The 26,580-nt window shown below is 40.8% G+C and overlaps 1 protein-coding gene across 25 annotated transcripts in view; it reads left to right on the top strand.

Annotated features, from left to right (window-relative positions):
* The first annotated feature begins 270 nt into the window (after positions 1–270).
* LOC113461511 (uncharacterized) overlaps positions 271–26,580 on the top strand; it is a 137,457-nt gene continuing 111,147 nt past the window's right edge. For 14 of the 25 annotated variants that reach the window (XR_016396625.1, XR_016396624.1, XR_016396623.1 and 11 more), the window contains exons 1-7: positions 282–460; positions 734–828; positions 11,507–11,612; positions 12,279–12,393; positions 12,490–12,569; positions 15,409–15,525; positions 21,144–21,218. Coding sequence is in view for 20 of the 25 variants with exons in the window: in XM_089925759.1 (XP_089781885.1) it covers positions 398–460; positions 734–828; positions 11,507–11,612; positions 12,279–12,393; positions 12,490–12,569; positions 15,409–15,525; positions 21,144–21,218 (651 nt within the window). In the remaining 5 variants the exon portion in view is untranslated. Of the gene's footprint in view, positions 461–713; positions 829–11,506; positions 11,613–12,278; positions 12,394–12,489; positions 12,570–15,408; positions 15,526–21,143; positions 21,219–22,996; positions 26,271–26,580 lie in introns of those variants that run through there. The other 11 variants (XM_089925752.1, XM_089925751.1, XM_089925754.1 and 8 more) reach the window with 7 other exon arrangements.

Here is a 26,580-nt window from a genome sequence, read left to right as displayed (position 1 = left end):
TGCGCTCTCGGTGCCGGACTCCTGCATGGAGTCGAAGAAGAGGATGACTCCCATTGGGAGGTTGCCACTTCTTTTTTTTCAATTGTCTGGCTTGGGCCAAGTTGGGCGTTGGGCTGATTTTGGCTGATCCAATCGTCTGGGCTGGTCAGGATTAGATCCCAGTTCAGTATCGGACCTCCAAAAGGCCTGGGTATTACAATTTTAATATTAAAGATTTGAACAATTAATATTTTAGACAAATTATTATAACGGGGCTTAATTTGTTATTGGAAACTTGGAAGGAGCGGCGCGTGTGGCGCGCATTTGCCCCGGAGACACCCTATCTCACCCTGTGGCGCCCGTAGAAAAGCCAATCTGAAAAGAGTGAGAGAACGAACTGCTAAGTTACCATTCCCAGATGGCGACGTTACCCGCTGCGGCTCCGATTGCCGCCCGTTTCCGCTCACCTTCCCATCTTTCGGTATTTTCCGCTCTCCTTCTCTACCACCTCGGGTTCCAGCTGGAGAAGTTAATTTTCGTAATCTTTCATAAATCCTCTAAACCAACTCTGGTCACCCTTTAAAGTGATGTTTCCCTCACTGCTTCCCTTCCGATTTCCATTTTTTTCTTTTGATTGGATTCCGGTTTTTATCTGTATTTAGAAATGGTCTTCATTTGTTTCTTTTGACTTTTCAACGAGTATTTTATTGTTGTTGTTGTTATTTGTATTTTAGTTCCCTGTGCTATGATGCAGAGCTCACGGAGCAGGAGGTGGGGAAGTTTTCGGGATTCAGAATTGGAGATTTGGAAATCATGTTCCCTTATCTTTCCTCAGAATTATGAGAGGAGGTTTGGAATGATCCTAAAGAGCTTCTTCTAAATATGAATTTTCTTCATTTATCTCGTCTTTGATGTTGCATTTCATGATTGAGCATATATCAAGTTATCAACTGATTTCCAATGCATGTTTTGAAGTCGTAGGGCTCTAACTGTAATTTCTCAGTTAAGATATGTCACTCAAGCAGCTACGAATTTATTGATTTATATAAAATTAAGAGATGCTGTAATAAAATTTTTTTGTAATAGACACTGTGGTTTTTATTGGAAAGTTTCTTGATTTAAAAGTGTAACAACCCAGGATCCGTACGGGTGTGTGTTTAGTCCCACATTGGTTATTCGCTTGGTAGATCTTGGGTACTTATACAGGATCAAGGAACCCAACATAATTCATTCTCCTCCCTTTTAACAACGAAACTAGGAGATTTTCCCACATAATCTCTCACAACTTTTTACATCTATTTGGTACACTAAATAATTCAAGCTAACTACTATCACGCCCCCGACCCCAAAATTACAATTTGAGGATGTGAACATCCGCCGCAGACTCATAGGGAATTACCGTATAAGCATGCAAGGCATTCTACCTGTCAATCAATCCAATATAATTTGGAAAATAATATATTCCATACTCATATTGTAGTGTTTATCAGAAATAACTAACTATTATACTTGCATCTCAAAACTTTAGTATTTAACCCATTGATACATAATCCACATACAACATATTAATATACAAACTGATCCAAGGAACTATATGTACTAGCTACAAGTCGGCCTTGCCTCCATATACATGCCCTAAAATGCCGATTCTCGCCACCCTAAAATTTCATCCCTAGATCTAAAAAATGTATGTGAAGATTATGAGCTTCACGGCCTAGTAAGAAAAAAATCCACTTTATAAAATTAAATCAAGCTAAATCATACAATGCAACTTAATTAAATCATGTAAACATGATACATCTATACAGGTAACTTTCTGACCATCAGTTTTGATAATATTTACATACTAACATGATACATTTCATCTTTTCAATATTATACATAGAATGAATGGATCACTAAAATTAGAGTAAAATTATTCAAGTCTCAAGATTATACTATGCGCGTATTCATATACTGATAATCAATCTATACACATGTTTATGCCTGGGTACCCAATTTACATTTTCTACAATACAGTCAATGACTATGGCTGCATTTAGCCCCCACAGCATAGGTCATGTCATGTTTACCCCATGGCGGGGTCATTATATTTAACCCCTGTGGTCTGGGTTCTCAATCAGAAGAGTGATCACGATGTTGCACTTAGCCCCTACGGCTAAGGTTCAAGCCTCGCTTACCCTTGTGGCAGGGTCACCACATATATCCTTTGTGGTAGGGTCACACCATGTTTACCCCCATGGTGGGGTCCCCATATTTATCCCCATGGCGGGGCACATATTCAAGTCCGATTCCACATGTAGTCATGCTCAGAATCAAGTGATGCATAGATATCTATACATAATTTTAAACATTTCTTTTCTTTTATGAAACTAGCTTTAAGTGTACCATCATAGGGTCTAATAAAACCTTGTCTAATAAAACCTTCAACTTTGCAGGAGCCTTTCGGTACGGTGCTTTAAAGATTAGCCCTGTACTTGGTACTAAGTTAATGGAGAATGCAATCTCCCTATCTGGTGGTAATCCTAACAAGTCCCTTGGAAAAAAAACATTAGGGAACTCACGTACAATAGGGGCTCGTTTGGTTCGCGGGAAGCATTTTTCCTCCTAGGAATATGATTCCTGGGAAGCAGATTCCTAGGAAGAGGATGCCTAGGAAAGTACTTTTGGCATGTTTGGTTGACCATGGGAAAGTGACAAATTTCCAAAGTGTTTATGTTTGGTTGACCATCCACTTTCTTGGGAAAGTTATGTATAATTTCTATTTTATCCTTAATAAAAATTAGGTCTTTAATGCCTCTTTAATGCTTCTTTAATGCTGAAGGGTCTTTTTGGGAAAAAATAAAAATGGAGTGATTTCTGCCTCATGGGAAAGTAACTTTTCCATGTTTCTCATGTGGGAATCATATTCCTATGGGAATACAACTTTTCTATCTCTCGCCTTTGAAAACTCCAACCAAACAAGAGGTATCTCATTACTTTCTCGTTGACCACACTTTTCCCCCCTCTTTTCCCGCGAACCAAACGAGCCTTAGGGATATTTTCTGATTTTTGTGCATCCTGTTGCATATCCCTCACATTAGCTGGATACCCTTTACAATCCTTCTTTAACATTCTTCTGGCTTGTAAGGCTGATACTATTAGTGGAAGGGCAGTTCCTGTACTTCTCACAAAACTAACTCCAGCTGGTCCGGAATGTGGAAGTTAACAATCTTCTTATGGTAGTCAACTGAGGCATGGTAGGCAACTAGCTAATCCATTCCCATATAATATCAAAGTCCCTCATTTCTAACACTATCATATCTGCCACTAGCTCTTTATCTCCTACTCTAACAACACAGAACTTGCAAACATAATTAGTGACTAATACATCTTCAACTGGGATTTTAACATATAATGCAGTTTCTAAAGGATCACACAACATATCATGTTTTCAACAAATGTAGTGGATACGAAAGAATGAGTGACACCAGGATCAAACAAAGCATATGCATAAGTATTGAGTACTGGTATGGTACCTGCCACCACTGTATTAGAGGCTTGAGCATCTTGTTGGGTAAATGGCATACACTCGTCCCTGAGTCCAAGGTCTTTGGCTTTCTACTCTACTCTGTCCAGTAGAAGGGGTTTTGCTCACTTGTACTTGCGCTGATCGGAATATAGAAGGTGCCGAAGCAGTCTAGCTCTCAACTGTTATTGGACAAGCTGCTACTTTATAACCCTTTTGTCCACATCTAAAGTAAGCCCCGGTGATCAAGGTCTATTGTGCCGGTACCCAGACCGTACCGGTTGTCCGGCGGCACGAGTCGGTACAGGCCATGCTGGGCCCATATCGAGAGAGAAAACCAGTCAGAGTCAGAGACGAAGAGAAGAAAGAGAGAGCGAGCGGGGCAGGGAGGGAGAAGGAGAGGCCGCGGACGCCTGCAGAGGGTCGCGGGGGGCCGGCGGAGGCCGCAGGAGGGCACGGAGGCCATGAGGGCGCGGCGAAGGCCGAGGGTGCGGCCGCATCCCCTATTTCTTTTGAAACAGAAGACGCAGGTGCGGAAAAAAATTTGAAGATTTTTAAGTGAAGTCCGCAAATCGCTTGCCGACTTCACTTAAAACTCTCGAAATTTTTTAATTTCGAAAGAAACGAGGACGCGGCCGCGGCCTCGGCCTCCGCTAGCTCCCTGCGGCCCTCTGCAGACGTCCGTAGCCTCTCCTCCCTCCCTCTCCGCTCGCTCTCTCTTTCTCTTCTTCTCTAGTTCTGGCAGCGAACTATTTTCAAAGCTGGAACTGTACTAGTAAGCCACCGGTACGGCTCGGAACGGGCGGAACCGTCCGATTCGGGATGGTTCCGCATTCCTTGCCGGTGATCAATGGACAATTCCTATGTAAATGATTCGTTCCACACTTGGAACAACGACCTAAACTCCCCTGCGGTTATCTAACGATCTCCTACTTGATTGATTTCTTTGAATGCCAGGTTGAACTTTGCCTTCTCTATCTCATTGCTGGCCTAAACCTCCTTCTCTGACCTTCCCTTTCTCTGTTTTTACTCATTTTCTCTTTCTATTATCAAAGCTGTATTTACAACTTCTCCATAGGTAGTCAATTGGAGAGGTGCCACGCCTTTCCTAACTTCACTCTTAAGCCCATTTGGAACTTGCATGCTCCAGTCTGCTCATCCTCTACCAGCATAGAGGCAAACTTAGCAAGTTCATTAAATTTAGCTTCATATTGAGCTACAGTCATATTCTTCTATTTCAGAGCGATGAATTCTTATTCAATCTGATCTCTAACACTAGCAAGAAAATATCTTTCGTAAAATTTTTTACAAAATTTCTCCCAAGTGAAGAGCTCCATCTTAGAGGCATGTTTAGTTTTTACCATCCTTCACCAATAAGAGGCTTCTTCTTGCAAGGCATAGGCTATTTTATCTTCTTTCGAGCATTTTATTATCGCCAAGGCTTTCTCCATCTCTAAGGGTTCAATAGTACCTCGACCAGCTGGTGGAGCCTCCTTCTTAAAGTCCGAAATACCTCCCCACCTCACAAGATGGGCCTCAACACAAGCAAATTGTGAATCCTTTTGTTGGAACAGTTGCTGTTGCTGCTGCAAAAATTGTTGTTGCATCTGCTGTTGAAATTGCAACTACTGTTGCATTATTCCAACTATGATATCCATAAACTGGAGCATTGTAGGTTGTTGTTTTTGATCAGTTTGGATATTTTCGGTAGAGGTCACAGCACCATCTTGCTGACCTATGCTGTCAGCCCGTTGATTTGAAGTTCCTCCATATGAGAGTCATCAACAATGTGGGTAACCTTCTTAACACGACTGGGTGCCATCTGTAATCAACACTGAACCAACAACTAAAAGTTCTTTATAATGATTCTAATAAGCTAATATTTAAAGTTATTAACCACTTATAATATAATAGATAGGACTTATATTCTAGCATCTAGGGACTACCCCTCCTACACTCTACGTAGGTCATCTCCTAGGACCTAAATAAATTTCTATAAATTAAACCTAACTACTCTGATACCACTCTGTCACGCCTCCGACCCCATAATTACAATTCGAGGGCGTGAACAACCGCCGCATACTCACAGGGAATAACCCGATAAGCATGTAAGGCATTCTACCTGTCAATCAATCCAATATAATTAGGAAAATAATATATTCCATACTATATATTGGTGTTTATTAGAAATAACTAACTATTATACTTATATCTCAAACTTTTAGTATTATCCCATTGATACATAATCTACATACAACACATTAATATACAGACTGATTCAAGGAACTATATCTACTAGCTACAAGTCGGCCTTGTCTCTATATACATGCCCCAAAATGCTGATACTTGCTACCCCAAAATTTGATCCTAGGATCTGAAAAATGTATGTGAAGACTATGATCTTCACGGCTCAGTAAGTAACAAATCTATTTTAAAGGATTAAATCAAACTAATTTATACAATTCAACTTAATTAAATCATATAAACATGATACATCTGTATAGATCACTTGATGACAATCAATTTTGACAATATTCACATACTAACATGGTATATTTCATCTTTTCAATATTATACATGGAATGAATGGATCGCTGAAATCGGAGTAAAATTATCCAAGTCTCAAGATTGTACTATGCGCGTATTCATATATTGATACATCAATCTATAGACATGCTTATACCTAGGTACCCAATTTACAATTTCTGCTCTATAGTCAATGACTACAGCCATATTTAGCACCTGCAACATAGGTCATGCCACGCTTACTCCCGTGGTGGGGTCGCCACATTTAACCTCGATGGTCTGGGTTCTCAATTAGATTAATGATCACGTAGCTGCACTTAACCCTTGCAACTTAGGTCACGACATGCTTACCCCCATGGCGGGGTCACAACATATATCTCCTGTGGCAGAGTCACGCATATTTACCCCCATGGTGGGGTCGCCACGCTTACCCCCATGGTAGGGCAGATAATCAAGTCCAATTCCACACGTTATCATGCTCAGAGTCAAGGATACATAAGTTAATTTTTTTTTTCTTTTTATGAAATTGGCTTGAAGCGTACCATCAAATATGCAACGTTCATGATTTTACATGCCTGATCCAATCATAATAGGTATCATCATACAATTTAATAGCAGATTTGCAATCACTAATTAATTAACCATATTTATTGAGATTTCATACACAATTAAATTTGAATTTACCATAAGAATTTGTACCTTTTAAAGACAAGGTAATTTTTAATTATTAATGATTAATTAATATAAAGTGGAGATGTTTCTTATCTAGAAGATGTCAACCACCCGACAATCTAAGCACCTCTTTGAGGTTCGTCTGGACCTAGTAATCTAAAATCACATTCATGTATCAAATTAGTGGCATGATAATATTTTAGAATTAGTTTCTAAAAATCTCAAAAAATTTCAGAATTTTTTCAAAAATTTTCAAAAATTCTAAAATCTTAGTTTCTACACTAATTATCTTCATAATAGAGGATTTGGGCTACTAACCTTTTCCTGTATCCTGTTATAGGGTGGCAGGTGAGAGTTGGCACAATAAGACTCCTCTAGGGCTAGCTCAAAGAGAGAGAAAGAGAGGGACCAAGAGAGAAAATCCCTTTTACCCTCTAACACACCCACACACACCCCAACATCTCGGTGGAAAGAGAGAGAGAGATAGAGAAAGAGAGGGAGAGGGAGATGAGGAATCCTTTCCTTCTCGTTTCTCTTTCTTCTTTCTTTTCTTTTCTTTTTGGCTTTGATAAAAGAGGGAGAATCCGGAAGGGAGAGGAAGAGAAGAAGAAGAAGAGGAAGAAGAAGAGGAAGAAGAGAGGGAGAGCATGGAAGAGAGAGAGTGTAGGCATGTGAGGGATGGGGAAGGGTGAGAGAAAGGTGTGTGTGTGAGAGAGAGCGCGAGAGGGAGATGGCGAAGGAGGAGGTGGCGGTGGATCGGTAAGGGGGTGCCAGAAGGTGTCCGAGCCGGTGGTGCAGCGAAAACGGAGGGTGGAGGGTTGAAAGAAGAAGAGAAGAAGGGAGGGTGAGCGGTAGTGGAAGCTCGACATGGAAGGAGGAGAATAGGGGATTTTCTCCACCCCTCTCCCCTCTCCCACCCTGTTCTCTGTCTGAGTTATCAATAGGGCACTGCCTTAGGGTGGGCCCTGTGGACTTGGGCTCGGGCCACAACTCAGGTTTCACAACAACAATTGAATCACCTAGAGGAAAATAAGCCTTTACTTGACTATTAGTTCTTATATACTCTACTACATTTTTTTCATGTTCTCTAACAAATGCTGCATACCACTAAATTGATGCATGAAAATTTATATCTGTCTGCACCAAAGTCGGCTGTGTTGGTACTGGTTGCCCGACGGTACAGTATGGTACCAGTACTGTGCTGTTCAAGTCTGTTTTGGACAACATAGAAAGAGCCGAAGAGGGAGGGGGAGATGGAGAGGGCGAAAAGGAGAGGGGGGGAGAGAGAGGAAGGGAGAGAGGGGAGAGCGAGGGAAACCTTAACTCTAACCCAACCACGAGAGAGAGAGAGAGGGAAGGAGGGAGGGAGAGGGAGAGGGAGAGCGAGGAGGGACTTACCGGTGGGGGGATACACTCCGACCATCAAAGTGAATGGGGGTAGGGGGGGTGGTGTTGGTGACCAGTGAGGTGGGACTTGGGAGCCTCTTGAACATCACTCGAGCAAGGGGCATGGGAATCAAACAAGCAGGGGTTGAGGGTCGGGGGCGAACCATCGAGAGAATACGATATTTAAGCAAGCCAGGGTGGGGGATTTAAGTGAAACTAGGCCCCATCTCGAATCAAATGGATGAACCGTGCCAGTCCCTAGCTCGTCCAATTTGGTATACCTCAAACCCACCGGTTCGGCATGGTTTAACCTTTCTTGGTTTGCACTCTATAACATGCTTTTTTCTTCAAGGGCATATTTACTTTCTCATGTGTCATTTTGTTGAAAAGCTTTTGAGCTTTCTAGCATAGCTTTCCACTAGCCATTATAGGGAAAGCTTCGTTGATAACACTAACAATATCAAAAAGTAATTTAATGATATGTAGAAGATAAACATGATGCAAGTGTAAGTGAATTTACTTTCACTTGTTTTTTCCAACATTCGCATTCTCGATATTGGACCCCGTAATGGTACAATGTTGGTATGCACAATAAAGGCATAGGTTTAGCATACCGACACTCGATATGCCCCTCATACCAAGCATCTATTCGATATCATAGCGTACGGCATGCTCGGTACGTGATGATACGTGCCAATATTGCGAACGTTGGTTTCTTGAAAAATATTCATTTAAATTGAATAATAGGAATGTTTGGTGAATGAGGATTCATGAACCAAACCCTAGATAGTTGGGGCTAGTCTCATGGTTATGTTACTCACCATTTAAAAAATAGGAATGTTAAGATCTTTAGGATTTTCTTGCTTAAATTTGGTTGAGAAGTGGGTTGATGAAAGAGCTATTATTTCAAGATTTCAATATGACCTTGATGTACCCATAAAACTCTTTCACTTGCTATAGGAATATGACGGGAAGAAATAATAGGAAATGGTAGCAGGACATGTTTGGCTTGCTCATGAATAACTTAGTATTTCCTTATACTTGTCTGCCTAGATAACAGTACATTAGAGCAATTCAGATAATCTTACATGAACATTCAAAAGTTTTGGGAGCTGAAGATTGTAGCACTTGAACCCTCGAGGATGCGAGATGAAGCATATTAGGAGTTTTGAGTATTGTAAGACTCATACCCTTTGTCACTATGAGAGTACCCAAGTTATGTATACTGCAGTTGCCACATTCCAAGACTAGATGTTTAACAAAATGCTCATAGTCAAACACTTCAGGAGGGAGATAAAAGGAGGTAGTCTAGTGGAACATGGAATTGTAGGGTGTGATCTACTTAAGACACTATAGAACTCTCAATTTACATGGTAATAACTGATAGATATGTATCATTAGATACAATATGTGCGAGTTTTGGCAGCTCTACTCAGTTATTTTTGTTATGGCCAGTGTTTACCTTGAAAGTAGATTAGGGCCACAAGTCTTATGATGGGGCAAAATGATATCAGTTAAGGATTACTTGATCCTAATCATTATTGATCAAGGGAAATATATGCCGAACCAGGCCGAATCGTCCGGTTCACCCCGTATCAAACTGTACCGGTGTGGAATTGGGTCGGTTCGGCTCTGTTTTTCGGAACACATTATGAACCGCTTTGAACCGAGCGGTTCGGAGGGGAACCGGTGCGAACCGGTTCGGTCCCCTCCTCTTTAAAGGCTTGAAATTGGTTTGTTGAACTGGGGGTGAACCGCCCAGTTCACCCCATATCGAAATGGTATCGTACTGAATCGGCAGCCGACTGACACGAGTCCCAATACTAGTTTGGCTAACCTTGATTAAGGGAGTTATTGCAACCAAGAAGTTAGAGGATGATACGACATTACGCGGTTCCAAGCAACTTGAATGATTCTCTAGTAGTTCCAAAAGTGGGCAAAAAAGGGTGGAAAAAGAACAATATCTCCCTTTCGGACTTCTAACTCACTATGACTACCATACTGCAATAATGAGCATCCCCTGGATTCTTCATCCATGACCCTTATCCATTTATCCAATGTGGATGTAGAAGATTGACGATGATGAGCATCCCTTGGATTCTTTGTCCATGACCCTTATCCATTTATCCAATGTGGATGGAGAAAATTGACAATAGCGCTGCCCCGAGGGCGGGTACTGGTGCGAACCGGTCTGGTTCGCACCGGTACCGGGCTTGTACTGCTCGGTTCTGGCCCACGCTTGAACCGGACCGGTCAGGGACCGGGTTGGTCCGGTACGGGCTGAACCAGCCGGTACGGGCTGGTTCAGCATACCATTATTGGTACCCAAAAGAGTATTTTCTTTATATTCAATTCCTCTGTTTATCTCATTGTCTAAGAGTTATTACATTTTTTCTGTCTTTTCTTTTTTCATTAACTTCACTGGAAGTTTTAAGTCCTTTCCCCAAATGCACAGAACATATCTCAATTGATTGATGATATACCTTTGATTGACCTGATTGATATGGCATGCCTACAATCCTTTAATCATTAGATTTTGGCTTTCAGGAAACAGTCAGCTATATACATGTTATGCTGAAATATTAGACACAAGGTTTGGTGAACATTGCATGACTAACAAGTCTAAGCAAGTTCTGAAATTCACGTGATGTGTTCAATAGCATAGAAGGTCTAAGAAACTAGAAGGGTTTTGTATATTGGTACCAAGACCCATATTGGTTTTCTCCCGGAACTTCTATGGTACCAATAAGGATGGGATGGACTAAGATTGTGAAAATCATTAAGAATAAAGGCAACCTTTACGCAACTGGTATAGTTGGTACAGATTGTAGGTACCTACTGGTACGGTGCCGACTGGGATTGACTAGTCAGTACGGGCAAGTATAGCTGGCACCTTGCTTAGAAGTATTAAAAATTTAGCGTGATTTTTAATATGAATTGATAAATCCATGTTAATATAGAGAAATGACCAGGGAAGATCTGTTCTTGAGTTCGTGTTTGTTTTTGAATGTCATGTAGCTTCCTTTCGTTTCTCTCCAATATGGGCAGCTGATTGATGAATCTCTCTAGCATGTACTTTGCTTGCTTTTTTTGCTTCTTGCTAAGTTTGATTGGCAAAATTAACTTGGCCAGTTCCTTGATCATAATTTCAGAAAAAAAATTTCTACAAAATGAAAAGGCATATGATGGTATGATCATAAATTTAAAACTTAGCTGGACTACAGTTCTATTTTAAATCTGGAATATGTCACTGTTACAGAACGTAAGCTAATAACTTCTTATTGTCTTGGAAATTATGAAAACGTAAATGACTCAATGCATATGTGATAATGATTCGAACCATTTCTGCCATGTTTCAGTCAGAATTTATCTAGCTTGATTTGAGATGGTTGGAGCTATTGACAGTAACATGATATTTTTGGATTTATTGAACAGGAGGACTTTAATCTATGCAGTTGATCAAGATGCTGAGAAATCTTTCAAGACGACTGTGGAAGTAGACCGGCTAATTGATATGCTGAGAGATTCGAGTTCTGGAGAAGTAAGATAAATAATTTTTATAAAGTTTTAGTCTTCAGGTTAGCAAACTTGAGAATCAGTTTTAGTTGGATGCTACTATTTACTTGCTAACCTGACAACACTAGTCAAATTTGTCCTCAATGATAGGCTATAACCAAAAACTCCTTTCCTGGGAAGATTCCCTGATGTTCCTTAAATGCCTATTTTTTCTTAAAGTAGAAGATAAGAATTGCTGGATCATAACAGCAGTTTGATCTATTCTTTTCTTTGAGTTGTTGAATATGGGATGCCAGACTGAATAGGCCACTCCTAATCTTTCTGGTTAACAGATCCCTTGGAATTTGCATTATCTGAGTGGATTGTGTTATCATTTCTCTTGTTAGCACTTACAACATTTCTAATTAGTTCAATATTCTCTTATTTTGGTATCACAAGATTTAAATTATTTTGACAAACTATTTGGTGAACCATGCTTTATATCTTCTATGCACACACATGAAGGAGTCCTTGACAGCATAATATATGAGCTCTTGGGTCTATTTAATTGCTTTTATCTTCTTTTGTTTCCTTCATTGGTTAAATATAAGCTAGAACAGAAGTTTCACTCTTATGTACCATAGAGAAATACTAGTGCCAACTTTATCAAGTCTAGACTACTAATTGATTCTTTTGGTTTTTCTTTAAACAGCTTGAAAAGCTTGTTGTTGAAAATGTTTTGGCATTCAATGAGAATTTCTGGATCCGGCTTGCTGCTAGAACTGACACATGCAAATCAGATGATGATAAAGCATGGTTTTTACTTGGTTAATTTGTTTTTTCTAAGATTTATGAACTTATAACTTTATTATCATTTTCTTTACCTTGTTTAACCTTAGTTGTTTTCTAACATAGAATTTCAGTTTCTGCTGTACAGAAGGACTATGAAGAATTGGCCGTTACTCTAATGAGCATAGTTGACCGCCTGGTTCATAAAACCAATGTAAGGAAATTCAATTGAAAATTCTAGGGATATCTTTATCAATAAGTTGTATTATCACTTCACAATGGTAGGTTGCGTGATAACTTGAAGTTCAGATGGGAGCTTGATACCTTGTCTCAAGGAATGTTGAACCGGTCCGTATCGGCCGGTTCAGCCCGTACCGAACCGGTCTGGTCTCTGACCGGTCCATTTTGACATTAAAAAATGGTTCCAGGCCCCATAAGGACTGGAACCCAGCGGTACCGAGCCATAACCGGCTGGTATTAGATGCGTACTAGATGGAACCTCCGGTATAGCTAGGAACCGGTGTGTTTTCGGTGCTTTTTTTCCAGTTTGCGGCACGCTGTGGGAAGCGCGCCCGCGCGCGCTGTGTTATGCAAACCGGTCGGTACCAGTCCGAACCGGTCTAGTAGGCGACCGGTATGCCTACCGGTACCGGTTCAACATACGTTGCCCTGTCTATAAAGATAAGCCATTATGGTTTCACGGTAGTGATTTTTTTTTTCATAATCATCTTTATTAACTTTATTGTTGTATGAATTCTAAGTCTCATGTTTATCTGTAGAAAAGAAAGCAGTTAGCAAAAATTACATGCAAACTAGACTCGTTGTGGAGCTGAGAGTGAATTCACTGAAGCATGTAGATCAACAAAGACTGAAATAGGTGCATGATCAGTAAATATATTTACCAGAACAAACTTAAAATCAGATGACAATATATTATAATTAATGATCAGAAACTGGTATAGGAGCAAGAAGCCTGCATAAAGTGACACTATAGAGGTCTAAGAACATTGATAGTTGTGGAACAGGATGAACAGAACAATATTGTTAGGAATTGTACTGTAGCAGATAACTCAAAACCAAGAGGTCATTGATTTCCAAGCTGCCGTAGACCAAACTAAAATACAAAATAGGTCAGAAAACAACTTAAGGCTTAAAGGGAAGATTGTCTTAGATGATTATTTAAGCAGCTGGAAAATCTAAATTGAAACTGCCAGCCAGCTAGGAAAATCAGAATATTTAATTGTTTAGAAAACTGTGCCAGCTTTTGTGGGTTGTTAAATGAGGCTAGACCTATCTCAGCAGAAATATCAGCCTAATTTCTAAGAAATCTAGTTTGTCTGCAACCAACATTGCAATTATTGGAAGATTTATTTATTACCTTCTGTTTCAACAATCTTCCAATTATAGTTAATAGCAAGTTCGCCGTTCTGGTACTAGACCTCGTACCGGTGCCATACTAGCATAGTGTCGGTAAGGTACAGTATGCGGTACGCCTAACGTACCGAGTGTCGGTATGCCATCGGTATCGGTACCGGTACCAAACCAGTATAGTACGGTACGCTCGGTATCGTCCGGTTCGGTATGGTACAGCATACCATGACTTAATAGGGAACAACTATTCCCATACTTGATTAATAGCCCTATGTTCTAGTTGAAATTTTTGAAATTATGGGCAGCGGCTAACAGGAAGTGGCTGAATTCAATTAATGCTTTGGCAGATTTGATGATTTAGTTCTGCAGTAGAAAGGGGAGCCATTTTCTTGCAAATGCTCCTAAAGCTCTCACAGAGGCTCGTGAAGGATTTGATGCTGTGTCGGTTGAAGAAAAAGTGTTTGAATTTGACATGCATGTATCGAGCTATTGCCATCCATAGAAAAATGGCGTATTAAAGTGAATATTTTGTACACTTTATATGGTCATGCAAACAGTTATCCACTATTTCCTATAAAGGATGCACTGGCCACTTCCTAGCTTCTTGGACATATGCTTATTTATCAATATGAATGTCCGTTGTTTGACTTAATTCTTTTGCTTTCTCTATTTTTTAAAGAAACAAGGACTTAATTTAAGCTTCTCTTTGTATGTATACTCCAATCAAGGTTAGCCGAACCGGTACCAGAACCCATGCTGGTTGGCTACTGGTTCGGTATGGTACTGGTTCGGTATGGGGTGAGCTGGGCGGTTCACCTTGGTTCAGTAGACCATTTTCATTTTCAAGCCTTTTGAGATACGGAACTGGTTCGGACCGGTGTGAACCATGGAACGGTTCAAGCTATTTCCAAAAAAAAGCGCCAAACTGTGCCGGTTCGGTTCAGTATAGGGTTAACTAGGTGGTTTGGCCCAATTCAGCAGACCATGCTCCAATCTATTTGCTTTTCTGTTTCTTCAACCTGTTACTTTTATTTCTACATGACTTATATGGCTTTTTCAATAATATCATAGTGCACCAACTTGCATTTTTTAAATATTTGTGTCCACCTGTGAGAAATATTCTTTACTGCCTCTAGGAAAGTAGTAATAAAATAAAGAGAAGCCCTTGCTATATAGCTTTTATCACTTTTGAAACTGACAGTTTCTCCAAGTCTTCTTGAAAACTCTCCGACAACCATACTTAAGAGGCCTTGTCCCATGGATGACATCAGATTTGTAGACCAGTAACAATGTAGTTTGAAAACATGACATAATTGCCTCCTAACTTGTTGTCAATCATTTAATTGGTGCCGCAACCAAGCCAAGATGACGTGCGACAAGAAGGGGCCTGCCATGAACCTAGAAAGCTTGTTGATGGTTTTACTATGTTATTAATTATGTTTTTAAGCACATTTAAGTACTGAGCTCTGAAAAGTCTCCTATGTATGCTAAAACATATTCTCATAATGGTTGATTTTGTAGCTTATTTTGTCTCAACTGGAAACTAACAGATTATTAATACTTGTAAAAGCTAGAGAACTATTTGCTGTTATTACAATTCTTAGATGCTTTCAATTTTTAAATAATCATTTCTTCTCCTTTGAAGAAAATTAATGGTCACTTTTTTATTTCTTTTAATGCAGGAGAAGATAGAATCTGCAACCGATGTTCTTAAGGGAATCTTAAATCCTGTGATGGATGAAGTTGAAGAGATTTCATGGCCTCCAAAAGATCCTAAGTCTCTTATTTTGATGGAGAATGTAAATCACAAACTGGAATCTAGTTGGTCAATAGACAGATACTTAAAGGAAGACTTTCTTCTAGTTCAAACCTCAATGTTTGAACTTCTGGAGTCTCACTTGACATTATTTATGTTTCATGAATTGAACAGAGGACTTTTCCTCATTAGTTCATTTAATGCATCTATGCATCATCTATTTACTCATGGAAAAACCATAGGCATTACACATTCATCAGAGCAATATCTATAGTATTGCGTTCACCATATTGCACTTGGACTAATAATGTTTCTAGTTTATTTTTCTTTCATAAAATATGAAATAATTGGGACCTCATACTTATAGGCTTACCATTATGTTACTTCTCTGTTAGAATCATTATTTATGTTTTAAGTAATTTTTAGATTTACAGATATACACTCATATGAAGAGTACACGGCTATATGCAATAGGAAGGGCTCTTATTTCACTTTGGAAGACTGATGTAGCCCTAAGGTTAGGACTGCATGGTATATGGTCCAGAGACCCTTTAGAGTTTAGAAGGTTTTACTTAAAGTAGGGTTTCAAGAGAATTTTTAGTGCTATCTAGAAAGCAAGCTAATGAACGAACCAGCAGTCAATCAGAGAAAAATAAATAAGTAAAAAGTGAAGAAAATAGAGAATATGGAGGAGAAATATGAAGGAGTGAGGGGAAAGAAGAAAAAGATTAACAAATCTCTCGAGAGAAGAAAATCCTTTTCTTTTTTTTAGAACTCCAAAAATTGCGAAAATACATTTCATAAACCCCTCTATAGAAACCATAAAATATATTTTTCCAGTTTCCTAAATAACTGTCCAACCAAAGTCATTGTCTTGGTACCGGGCCCTGTACCGGTGCCATACTAGCACAGTATCGATATGGTACGGTACGAAATTTTTTTGGTATACCGAGTGTTGGTATACTACCCATACCAGATACCGGTACCGAACCGGTATGGTACGGTACATTCCATATCACTCGATTCGGGCTGGTACGGCATACTATGCCTCCAACAAATCCACTTACTATTCATGGTACATTTCGTGCTGCAGTAACTGTAACATCAATACTCAATGGGGAGCTGATGTGGCATGTTAACTTTAGCTCATCTACCATTCAAACAGCTCTATGATGTTCTAAATCTCAGCTTTAGACTCATTGAGACCCAGTAAGAAGGGCTGCCTAGTGCATGAGGCGCCCACCATTATAGGGTTTGGAGAGAATCAGATGTACACAACCTTACCCTTCCATGTGGAGTGCTTGTTTCCGTGTTTCGAACCAAGGTCACAATGGAGCAACCTTTTCGTTGCACTAAGGCTCATCCTCTAGTCATTATGACCTATTAAAACTAAAAAAAGTAAGCAGAAATGAAAGAGAAAATGCAACAAATTAATAGACTAAACTAAATCGGGGCTTGATGTTGAGAACTTGCGGCCCATTGGTGCATCAAATATATTCCATCAATTGGGGAAGGAATTGGAATATTGTTATTAGGAGAACGGGGTTATTTAAAAGCATGAAATGCATCAATCATCTAGCATGTATTGCGGCTCAATATGTGTACAGTGGTCCTACATAATACTTTTAGGGGTTTTTTTGTTGTTTATCAATTTTTTATAAAATAGGTAACTACAAAATACGATTTCTGTAAAACATATTTTACGAAAAATAGAGGGGAAACTGTTTTTCATAAAACACATTTTAAAGTTTTATGACTTACCAGTTATGGCAAAACGGATTTTGTGAGAAAAAACACACAATCATTTTTGTAAAACATTCGTTTTGAATGTTATATAAACTTGTTTCAGTAAAACTTGCCAACCAAACGACCCCTTTTTATCCTTGGAAGTGTATTATATAGTCAATGGTGGCCACCAATGTAATGATGTGGTTGACCTATTGAGTCAATAGTTTCCTAGGTGGTTTTGCAACCACATAGTTACTAGCAAGGTTTTATGTCCTAGCAATACAAGGGGCATCCCAGCAATCCTGTCCCATTCCTGTGAAAAAAGGGGACCGAAATATGTCGGGACTTCGAAACCCATCCATGAGGGGAGAAAAGAAGAAAGAGGAAAGAAAGAAATGAAGAAAAGATGAAGAATAGGAAAAAGTGGAAGGAACGAAGAAGAAGAAAAGAAAATAAATAAAGGAAGGGAGAAAAAAAAGAAATGAAGGAAAGAAGGAAGCAGAAAAAAGAAGAAAAAGGAAAAAAAAATAAAGGAAAGGATAAGAAAAGAAAGAAAAAGGAAAGGAAAGGAAGGTAGAAAAAAAGAAAGGAGGAAAGAAAGAAGAAAAAGAAAGAAAGAAAGAAAAGAAGAAGGAGAGAGAGATGGAGGATATCTACTGGGATGCATGACCAGGATCGCCGCCAGGATGGGGTGGGATAGTGGGGCGTCCCGTTCTATGGAGAAACTGGGACACTCCCATCCCATAGGTTTTAAAACCATGGTTACTAGTTTTCCTAGATAGGCAGCATCCATAACATGGTTGTTTGCCATAAAAATACTATCCGTGGTTTGGATATTGCTATATATGATACATTAATATGCAAAATCTGTATTTTCCTAGAATGGATCATATTAAAATAAAATTAACTGCATGTTGAAAAGCATATATTTTATGTTTGGCATGCATAGTCTACTTGAGACTAGATGGATATCCTTGAAAAGTTCTAATTGAATTTTGACCGAAGATCTTGCAACATCAAAATTTATCACTAACCAAGGTAGGTTGTACCGGTACCGGTCGCCTATCAGATCGGTACGATTTTGGTTTAGATCGGTTTGAACCGGTATTGAACCGATAGTGCGCTCGGAGAAAAAATTCCGCGAAGTGCGTAGCGCGCACCCGCCGCATTAAATGCCAGAGAGTGCGCGGGCGGTAGGCTGCCCCGCGCACGGGTACCGGTGCGAATCGGTCTGGTTCGCACCGGACCGAGCTCGTACTGTTGCGAATAGGTCCGGTTCGCACTGGTACCGGGCTTGTACCGCTCGATTCCGGGTTCTTTGGGGCCAGAACCATTTTGCACGCTGGAACCGGACCGGTCAGTGTCCGGACCGGTTCGATACCGGCTGAACCGGCTGGTACGGGCCGGTTCAGCATACCATGTCACTAACACATTCATTTACCTCAATCAAGTGAGCAGTACTTATTAATCTAAGAGGCTTAAGAATGTTGAACATGCACAATAAATTTGCAATGTATATTTTGTTTAATTCCACCTATTTGTGTAACCTAGTTATCCTGTGTAACCTAGTTATCCTCTACGTATCTTCCTTTGGTGTGTTAGTCTTAATCAAGGCTCGCCGAACCTTGTCGAACTGGTTGGTTCGTCCTATATTGAATCAGACCTATTGGTTATCAGCATGGATTGGCTGATAGAATTGAGATGCTATAAATCCCTCTTTTAAAGTCCTCTCTGTCTCTCCTCATGCCCTCGAAGCCCTTACCTCCCCTCTCTCTCCCTCTCTTGTCTCCTCCTTCGACCTTTATCCTCCGGCAATGCCTTCCGAAAGCATCCCGTCCATGTTCGATGACAACGACAATGTCCTGGCTAGGTGATTCCTCTTTATCGTTCGTGGTCCCCACCCGAATGTGTAGCCGTCGGATGGCTCGAAGCGCTTGCAAAGCCCCCGCTTCCCCTTTGTTCCCCTCTCTCGCCACCTCCTCTGGCCTTTGTCCTCCGATGCTGCGATGCTGCCACTCGACAGCATCTCGTCCACATCCGATGATGACGACAACGTCTCGACTAGGTGAGTCATCTCTTTCTCGATCCTTGCTGCCGGATTCGGAGGTCTCAATCTCTCTCTCCCCCTCTCTCTCCATCTCCTTCTCCCTCCCCCCCTCTCCTCTCCCTCCCCTTCTTTTGTTATGCCTCGATTTGGTAGGGTATGTATTGGTACGGTATCAAACCGATTACTGGTCAACATGATCCTCAGTACCTTTTGCGAACCTTGATTATGAATACCTTACATATCAGCTTCGGCATTATTTTCTCTTTTATGCGCATGTTATGCTCATGGAAACTTCTAAACATGGTCTACCGTACCGGTCGGTACGGGCCGGTACCAGCCGGTACATACCGGTACCGGACCCTACCGGTACGGTACAGCTACATATTTCGGTACCGAACCGTACCGGCCCGTATCGACCGGTACCGACGCGTACCGCCCCGTACCGACCGGTACCGACCCATACCGACTCGGTACCGGCCCGTACCGAACCGGTACCGATCCAAACCAACCAGTCCGTACCGGCTCCAATTTTTTTTGGTTTTTAGCCCCATCGGTACAGTACCGGTTCGGCTCGGTTTGCTTCGGCACCGTACCGGTACCGATGCCCACCGGTACGTCGGTATTGTCGGTACCGCGTACCTTGCTTCTAAATATGTTTATGTACCTATGCATGGTCTACAGTGCTGGTACTAGGCACTAGACCGATTGTCCGGTGGCACGGGTCGATACGGGGCCGTGTCATGCTGTGCTGGGCCTGTACCGACACAGTAGAGGAGGCGGGGGAGAGGGCGAACGAGAGAGAAAAAGAGAGAGAGAGAAGGAGGAGAGTGGGAAGGAGGCCGGCGGAGGGTGGAGGAGGCCGGTAGAGGCAAGCTTGCCGACTTCACTTAAAAATCATAAAATTTTTTGGTGGCTGGACTCCTATTTTGAAGAAATAGGGGAATAGCCGCGACCTCCGCCTGTTGCCCATGCGCTGGCCTGCGACACCCTCTGCCGGTCTCTCCCCCTCCCTCCCCCACTCGCTCTCTCTTTTCCTCTCGTTTCTTCTCCTCTTCTGGCAATGGGTTCCATTTCCGTTGTCGGAACCGTCCAGGTCCGCCACCAGGACAGCTCAGTACGGTCGGAACCCGGTTCGGGGCGGTTCCGCCGACTCTGTACCTATGTATAGATGCATAACATAAAAAAATACATTCATGCATGCACATTTATGCGATATATCCATATTTTTTCTATGTGGATGCATGTACATTCAACCCCAAATTAATAAGGATCTTTTTTATGTTTATGTTAAAACATCTATAACTCAGTTTCAAAGGCATGTTGGATCTAATAACACTGGTGTTTTTGGCCATTTGGCTAACCAGCTAAATTATCTTTTTCAGAAAATCATATTCAATTGATGCTATATGGATATCTAATTAACGAAATTTGATAAGATTGGGAATTGTATTACAATCAATTGGTCGCTAGTTGCAAGAACTTTGGGAAATATGCTTGAGAAACTCACTCTTGCACTCTTTAACTCTGGATATCATTTCTTATGTACCACTAATTAGTCATATGATGAATTTTGCCTAATCAGCTTTTAATTGGAGAAGCATGTACTCCTTCGTACAAGTGCACTTTTTGAACCCACATAAGATAATCTTGTTAGCAAGGAACCTCTAAGAAATCTTCTATATTGAATTCTCAAGTTTATGGTAATTTATATGGACTTCTTAAGATAGTCAATAATCAATACCCTTAATTTGGATATTATCACCTAAAAAGAAATTGACATTCTAGTTTTTTCTTCTTCTCGTGGCTTTTCTGTTGAGTAGTTTATTTGTGTCCTGAAGTCATTTCAGCCTTCAATGTTCTCTTTTTGTAATATTTGTTATCTACAGGAATTAGTTAAAAGGGAACAAGAAGGACAACTAGATGAAGGATTTCTTTCGGAGGTCAACGCCCAATTGCGGCAAGTAAGTCTCATTCCTCTGAATTTTGTCACCTTTATCTTTTCTTTTCCTTTGATTCACGTTGTCAATCATAAACTTTCCTCATATTATGTGAATCACATAGTTTCATGCGATTGATATTTAGTTTGAAAGGATTAACATCCATTATCCTTATTTTCCTAATAGCCAGCAAAGTGAGAATTCAAAATCATTGTACTTCTTTTCTTAATTTTTGTTATTGATTTTCAAAACGTGTTGGATCCAGCTATCTCTTAGATAACTTAATGTGAATGCAATGATTTGAAGTCCTTATCTTATACAATGAATGTTAATTGATCTCATACCGTGGAAATTTTTGAAGTAACAGTAATGTACAAAGTAACCTCCTGTTGTACAAGAGTTTGGGATGAGCACCTTTCTAGAAATTATAAGAAGAGAATCAGGTCACATAGATAAAGGAGACACGTAGAATTAAGTGGTGAGACAAAATTTGAGGGGCCAAACATAAATTAATAAGGCATCAATTATTCAATATAATGATGTGTTTCTTACCTAATATTGATGAGGTCATAGTTGTTAAAGATACTAAGTCCCTCAAATTGCCAAATACCAAGCTAGGTGGAGAGAGACTTGGGAGGGGAAATAGGGCAAGAAACACAGAACTATTGGAAGAAAAACTTGAAATAGTGGGCTGAGCTATATCTTAGTGTGATCCGCTTACAACAAACAATATAAGAGTAGTTGACAAACTCCCAATCCATATATCAAAACCCAAAAGTAGAGTCTTTGTTCTATACGAACCATATTCAGAACAAATTTTAATATTACAATTGGTCTAATAAATCTTCCGTTACTCCAATATCTTGCAAGGTTCCTCTTCTAGTTACACTTCTTGAAAATTTAAACACCAAATCTCCAAATTTCAATTAAGTTTTAGCTCTACTATAAATTTTCTTTACAGAATTCAACAATGGGATATCCTAGTCAAGTTTAAGCTCTCCTTAGTCTTTTTTTTTTTTCAGCTAAAAAGTGGCAACACACCTTGTATTCAATTGATGAATGAAATGGGACAAGAGCAACATAAAAGAGCAGAAGCAGTAGAAAACTCAAAAGAGAAGAGAAAAAAAAAGGAGAAGAGGAGGAACTAGCAAGAGAACAAAACTAGCCCAAATATTTAGGCTCGGTCCAGGAAAGCTAGATATTAGGATTGATCCATAGCTGGATGGCTCATCTTCCTGGCCCTCCAAGCTAGGCCCTCCATATCATCTTGAATAGGCTTGCACTTAGCGTCGCGGTGATGCAAGGGCATTGGAGAAATCCTCTACCTAGGAAAGGTGGAAGAAAGGGGCAAGAAGGAAAAGAGGAGAGGAGATAAGGGGAGAGAAAGGAAGAGGTAGAGGAAAAGGGAAAAAATAAAGAGGTGGGGTTCCTTGGCTCCCAATAAAGCTTCTCTCCAGAAAGGGCTAGCAATAGAAGCTTCCTCTCCTTAAACAAATTGCTCACCCGAGTTGACATTCTTGCTTTTCTTATCAGGGGCCTGACTAAATTGTTAAGTTGCTATACATCCAAGTCATATCTACATTCGCCATAAGCTTCCTATTAAGGCATTTTATTTTATTTTAGTTTTGAAATATTTTTCAACATGATGGATACTTAAGATAATGTTTCTCAGAAATGCATGTTATTATTCATCAAACTTGGGTACCGCTCTATCCATGGTATGCCGAACCAGCCCGTACCGGTCGGGACGGGTCGGTACGAACCGGTCCGTCCAGCTACCGGTATGCCGGAGCCGTGAAAACTGGTACGGGTTGGTTCTGTGCCGGAGACGAAGAAGACGAAGAGAAGAAGAGAGAGCACGGGGAAGAGAGGGAGGGAGGAGACCTATGGCCGCCATCGGAGAGTCGCGGAGGGGCGGCGGAGGCCGGGGGGGCGGTGGAGCCCGGCGGCGGAGAATCGTACCGGTCCGGTTGGCGACCCGTACGCATACCAGATCTGGTACGGCGGACCTTGGCTTTAACAATAAAACACATTAACATGCTTATTATTCTTTTTTTAATTTCAAAATTGACTGTGCTGTTCTAGCTCTGTCTAGCTACCTTTTTTCCAAGAAGAAATCATTTCAATGATCTTGAGATTGTTTAACATTTTTCCATGTGACTTTAATATCAAAAAAAAGAAAAAGTTAGCAGGATCATCTATCAAATATTACTTTGACTTAGATATCATTATCCTTTATCTGTCTATCACTTATCAGTTAATCCCCAAAAGGCCGGCCTAATTCCTGAAACAAATTTTTCTGCTTTTAGTTTTACACACTAATTACCGAAACCTTTTAATTTACAAGGTCAATCAGTCATGGCTGCAATAAAGATCTTTTTGTAGTAAAGATGTTAGGCCAAGGTAAAGCCTTAATTGGAAAAAAATGAAAATAAAGCTGTAGATCCTCCAATTATTAAGGTCAACATCATAAGAGAAAATTACCTCATCTTCATACTCCAATGAGTTACCATGCTCCTGCATATTCCTTTTTCAGATAAATGTATTAGGTAGTACTTACACGTCCAAGGTTGTTTGGACATATCTGAACACAAAGATAGCAAGAACACATTGGAGAAGGAAAGAAATGAACCTTTCTAAGTTCAGCTAAACCTTACTGACAGTTCGGAGATAATATTGCTAACTTGAACCTCATGGAGAAGGCTTCCTACCAACATTCAGAGCTGGGGCACTTTCTGGGCCTAATCTTGGGTCTTGAAGATTATTGTTGGAGACATTACTGCTGAATTGAACCTAATGGAGAAGGCTTCACCAACATATAGACCTCAGGAAGCATTCTAGACCATACGTAGTGGCTTTGGAGCTGGCTGATGGTCTTCTTTAGAGATTCTTATATCATTTTCTAGTTTAGGCCTCTTCTCCATGCATTTTTCTTTTCTTTCTAATAGTTTTAAAACTTATTCTCTAGATGGCTTTTCACATACTAAAAAACTTTTCTGCACACATGTTGACGATTTTTTTTGTGTAAAAAGAGGACCATATTTAGATATTCCCAATTTATGTTTATTTGTTAATTTTTGAGAATAAATGGGTTCCTCATTGATCATTTCATTAACTGAAATTATTCAGAAGCTTAAGTTAGTGCTTAATTGATAATTGAAATAAAATGCTTATGAAGCTTCACATCTTTAGATTAAGGTTATCAAACACTTGATTATGAAGACTTTGGTTTGGCAATCTTAATTTCGTTCCCATGTGCCTTCTCTATTGGATTGAGTGATAATGGATCATATACGTCTTGTACTGGATGAAACTTGTATAGTACTATTTGGATAGAAATGTGTTTGGATCAAGATCTGCCGAACCGGGCCGAACCGATCCAGTGCGAAACTGGGTCGGTTTGTCTAATACATTTGGTTTCGGCCCCGTACTGGCCGGAATCTCTATCGAGCCGGCCGGAATCTCTATCGAGCCGGCCGGAAGCTCTATCGAGCTGGCCGGAACTGGTCCTTTACCGACTGGAGCTGGCCGGTAAGGTTCTGAACCGGTCGGAATAGGCAGGAACCAGTCGGTTCGGTGCAGACTTAGTGCGAACTGGCCGGTTCGCACCGAGTCAACCTAGTTTCGAATCTGGTTGACATTGTGGACTGCACCTGATGCTTTAAAGATGTCTGTTGGAAAGGTTGAAGGCCTTCCTAACAGCATTTTGAAAGTGACTACTCTCTCCACCGCTTCCGCTTTCCAAATATTCCAAAAACAACACCGATTCAAGCTATTAGAAGGAAGATCAAAGGCTAAATAGGCAGTGGCCAAATTGCATTTATGTTGGAGGCTTTTGGTAGCAAAAAGAAGTCATCTAGAGAGATTTCACTGGCAGTAACAATCCATGATGTAGATCCACATGCCTTCTTCAGCATAGATTTGAAGTAGTAGAGGGTTGACTTAATGCTGAAGAAGGATAAGAAGGATATGTGGCGAGCTATTGGATTCTGATTCCACTTGAGCCACATTCTAGCGAATATGGCAGACAATACGTACTATAGGTGTCATGCCCCCGGCCCGAGATTCGCGAGCCGAGGGTCCGCGCCAACCGCCGCACACCCGTAGGAAACTCTCCCCACGAGCATGCAAGGCATCTTAACCAAATCTCAAAAATGTAACTAAAATAATTCAGCTGAAATAAATGCAATCTTATTCCATTGACTGACACAAATTATAAAGTCACACAGTTCTAAATACGCAGCGGAACAATAAATTACTAGCATGTAAAACTTGGTTCTTTAAATGACAAAACCTTACAATGTCTAACAATAGTCTAAGATAAAATATCAATGTAAATAAATTCTAGTCTAAGATAACTTGTGCTTCAGTTCTTCTAGTCGCTCTTCCATTTTAAAACTCCGATAGGTTAGTTCTCGGAATCTGTAAAACAACAAGAAATTGTATAATGAGCTAGACAGCCCAGTAAGTAATAAACACCTTAACTAGTCAATTCATATAATAACATAAAATATAAATACAAATTACGATGAATCAACATAATAACATAGTCAATTCCTTTTTCAAACCCAAATTCATTGAATTCCGGATCTTTCAAATATCCATATACATAATTATAAATCTGTTTCGAAACAAATTACATTCATCTCAACAGCCTTTAACTACGACCACACTTATACCCTGTGGCTAGGCTAAAAACATAACCGCACTTATACCCTGCGGAGTGGGTCAGAATACCGCACTTATACTGTGAGACCCTGGAACTGGGCCCGGTCCACTTGACCGGCCCAGTCCCAATACTTGACCTCACGTGCAACGCACGTGAGGCAACGGGATGGATCCTCCATCCCGAAGAAGAAGGAGGAGCCCTGTTTTAGGGCTTCCTTCTCCTTCTTCTTCTCCTTTGAGCCCACCGAAGGAGAGCCGCCGCACGCAAAGGGGGGAGGGTCTTCTTCGTGTGGCCACCGAGAGAGAGGGAGAGAGGGAGAGAGAGAGAGAGAGGAGCCATGGCACCGGGTGGTCTCCTTCTTCCTTGCCGCCGGAGAAGAGAGGCGCCGGATCTTCGTCGGGGCTAAGGTAAACTTCTCCTTCTCCTTGCTTGATGCTTGGTCATGATGTGTTGGGGGTTGGGGCCGGCCGATCGCCGGATTTGGGTCCAAAACGGCTTGCCCTAGCCGTCGGCGTGTTCGCCGCCGCCAATCGCCGGGGGTGGCCGGGCTTGCTTCGCCACCTCCTGCCGCTGCCAAGGCCGGCCACCGCGGCCGCCTTGGGTTCGATCGAGAGGAGAGAAGAGGGGGCGGCGACAGGGGGTCATGGGGTCCCCTGTTTCACCGAAGGAGAAGAAGGGAGTCGGGAGAGGGAAGAAGAAAGAAGAAAAAGAAAGAAG

This window comes from Phoenix dactylifera, chromosome 10, assembly GCF_051530095.1.
Source record: "Phoenix dactylifera cultivar Ajwa chromosome 10, Ajwa_hap1_PhDact_Kaust_v1.1, whole genome shotgun sequence".
Taxonomy (NCBI): Eukaryota; Viridiplantae; Streptophyta; class Magnoliopsida; order Arecales; family Arecaceae; genus Phoenix; species Phoenix dactylifera.
The sequence above is the reverse complement of the archived record's forward strand: the minus strand, read 5'-3'. Positions and strand labels throughout refer to the sequence as shown.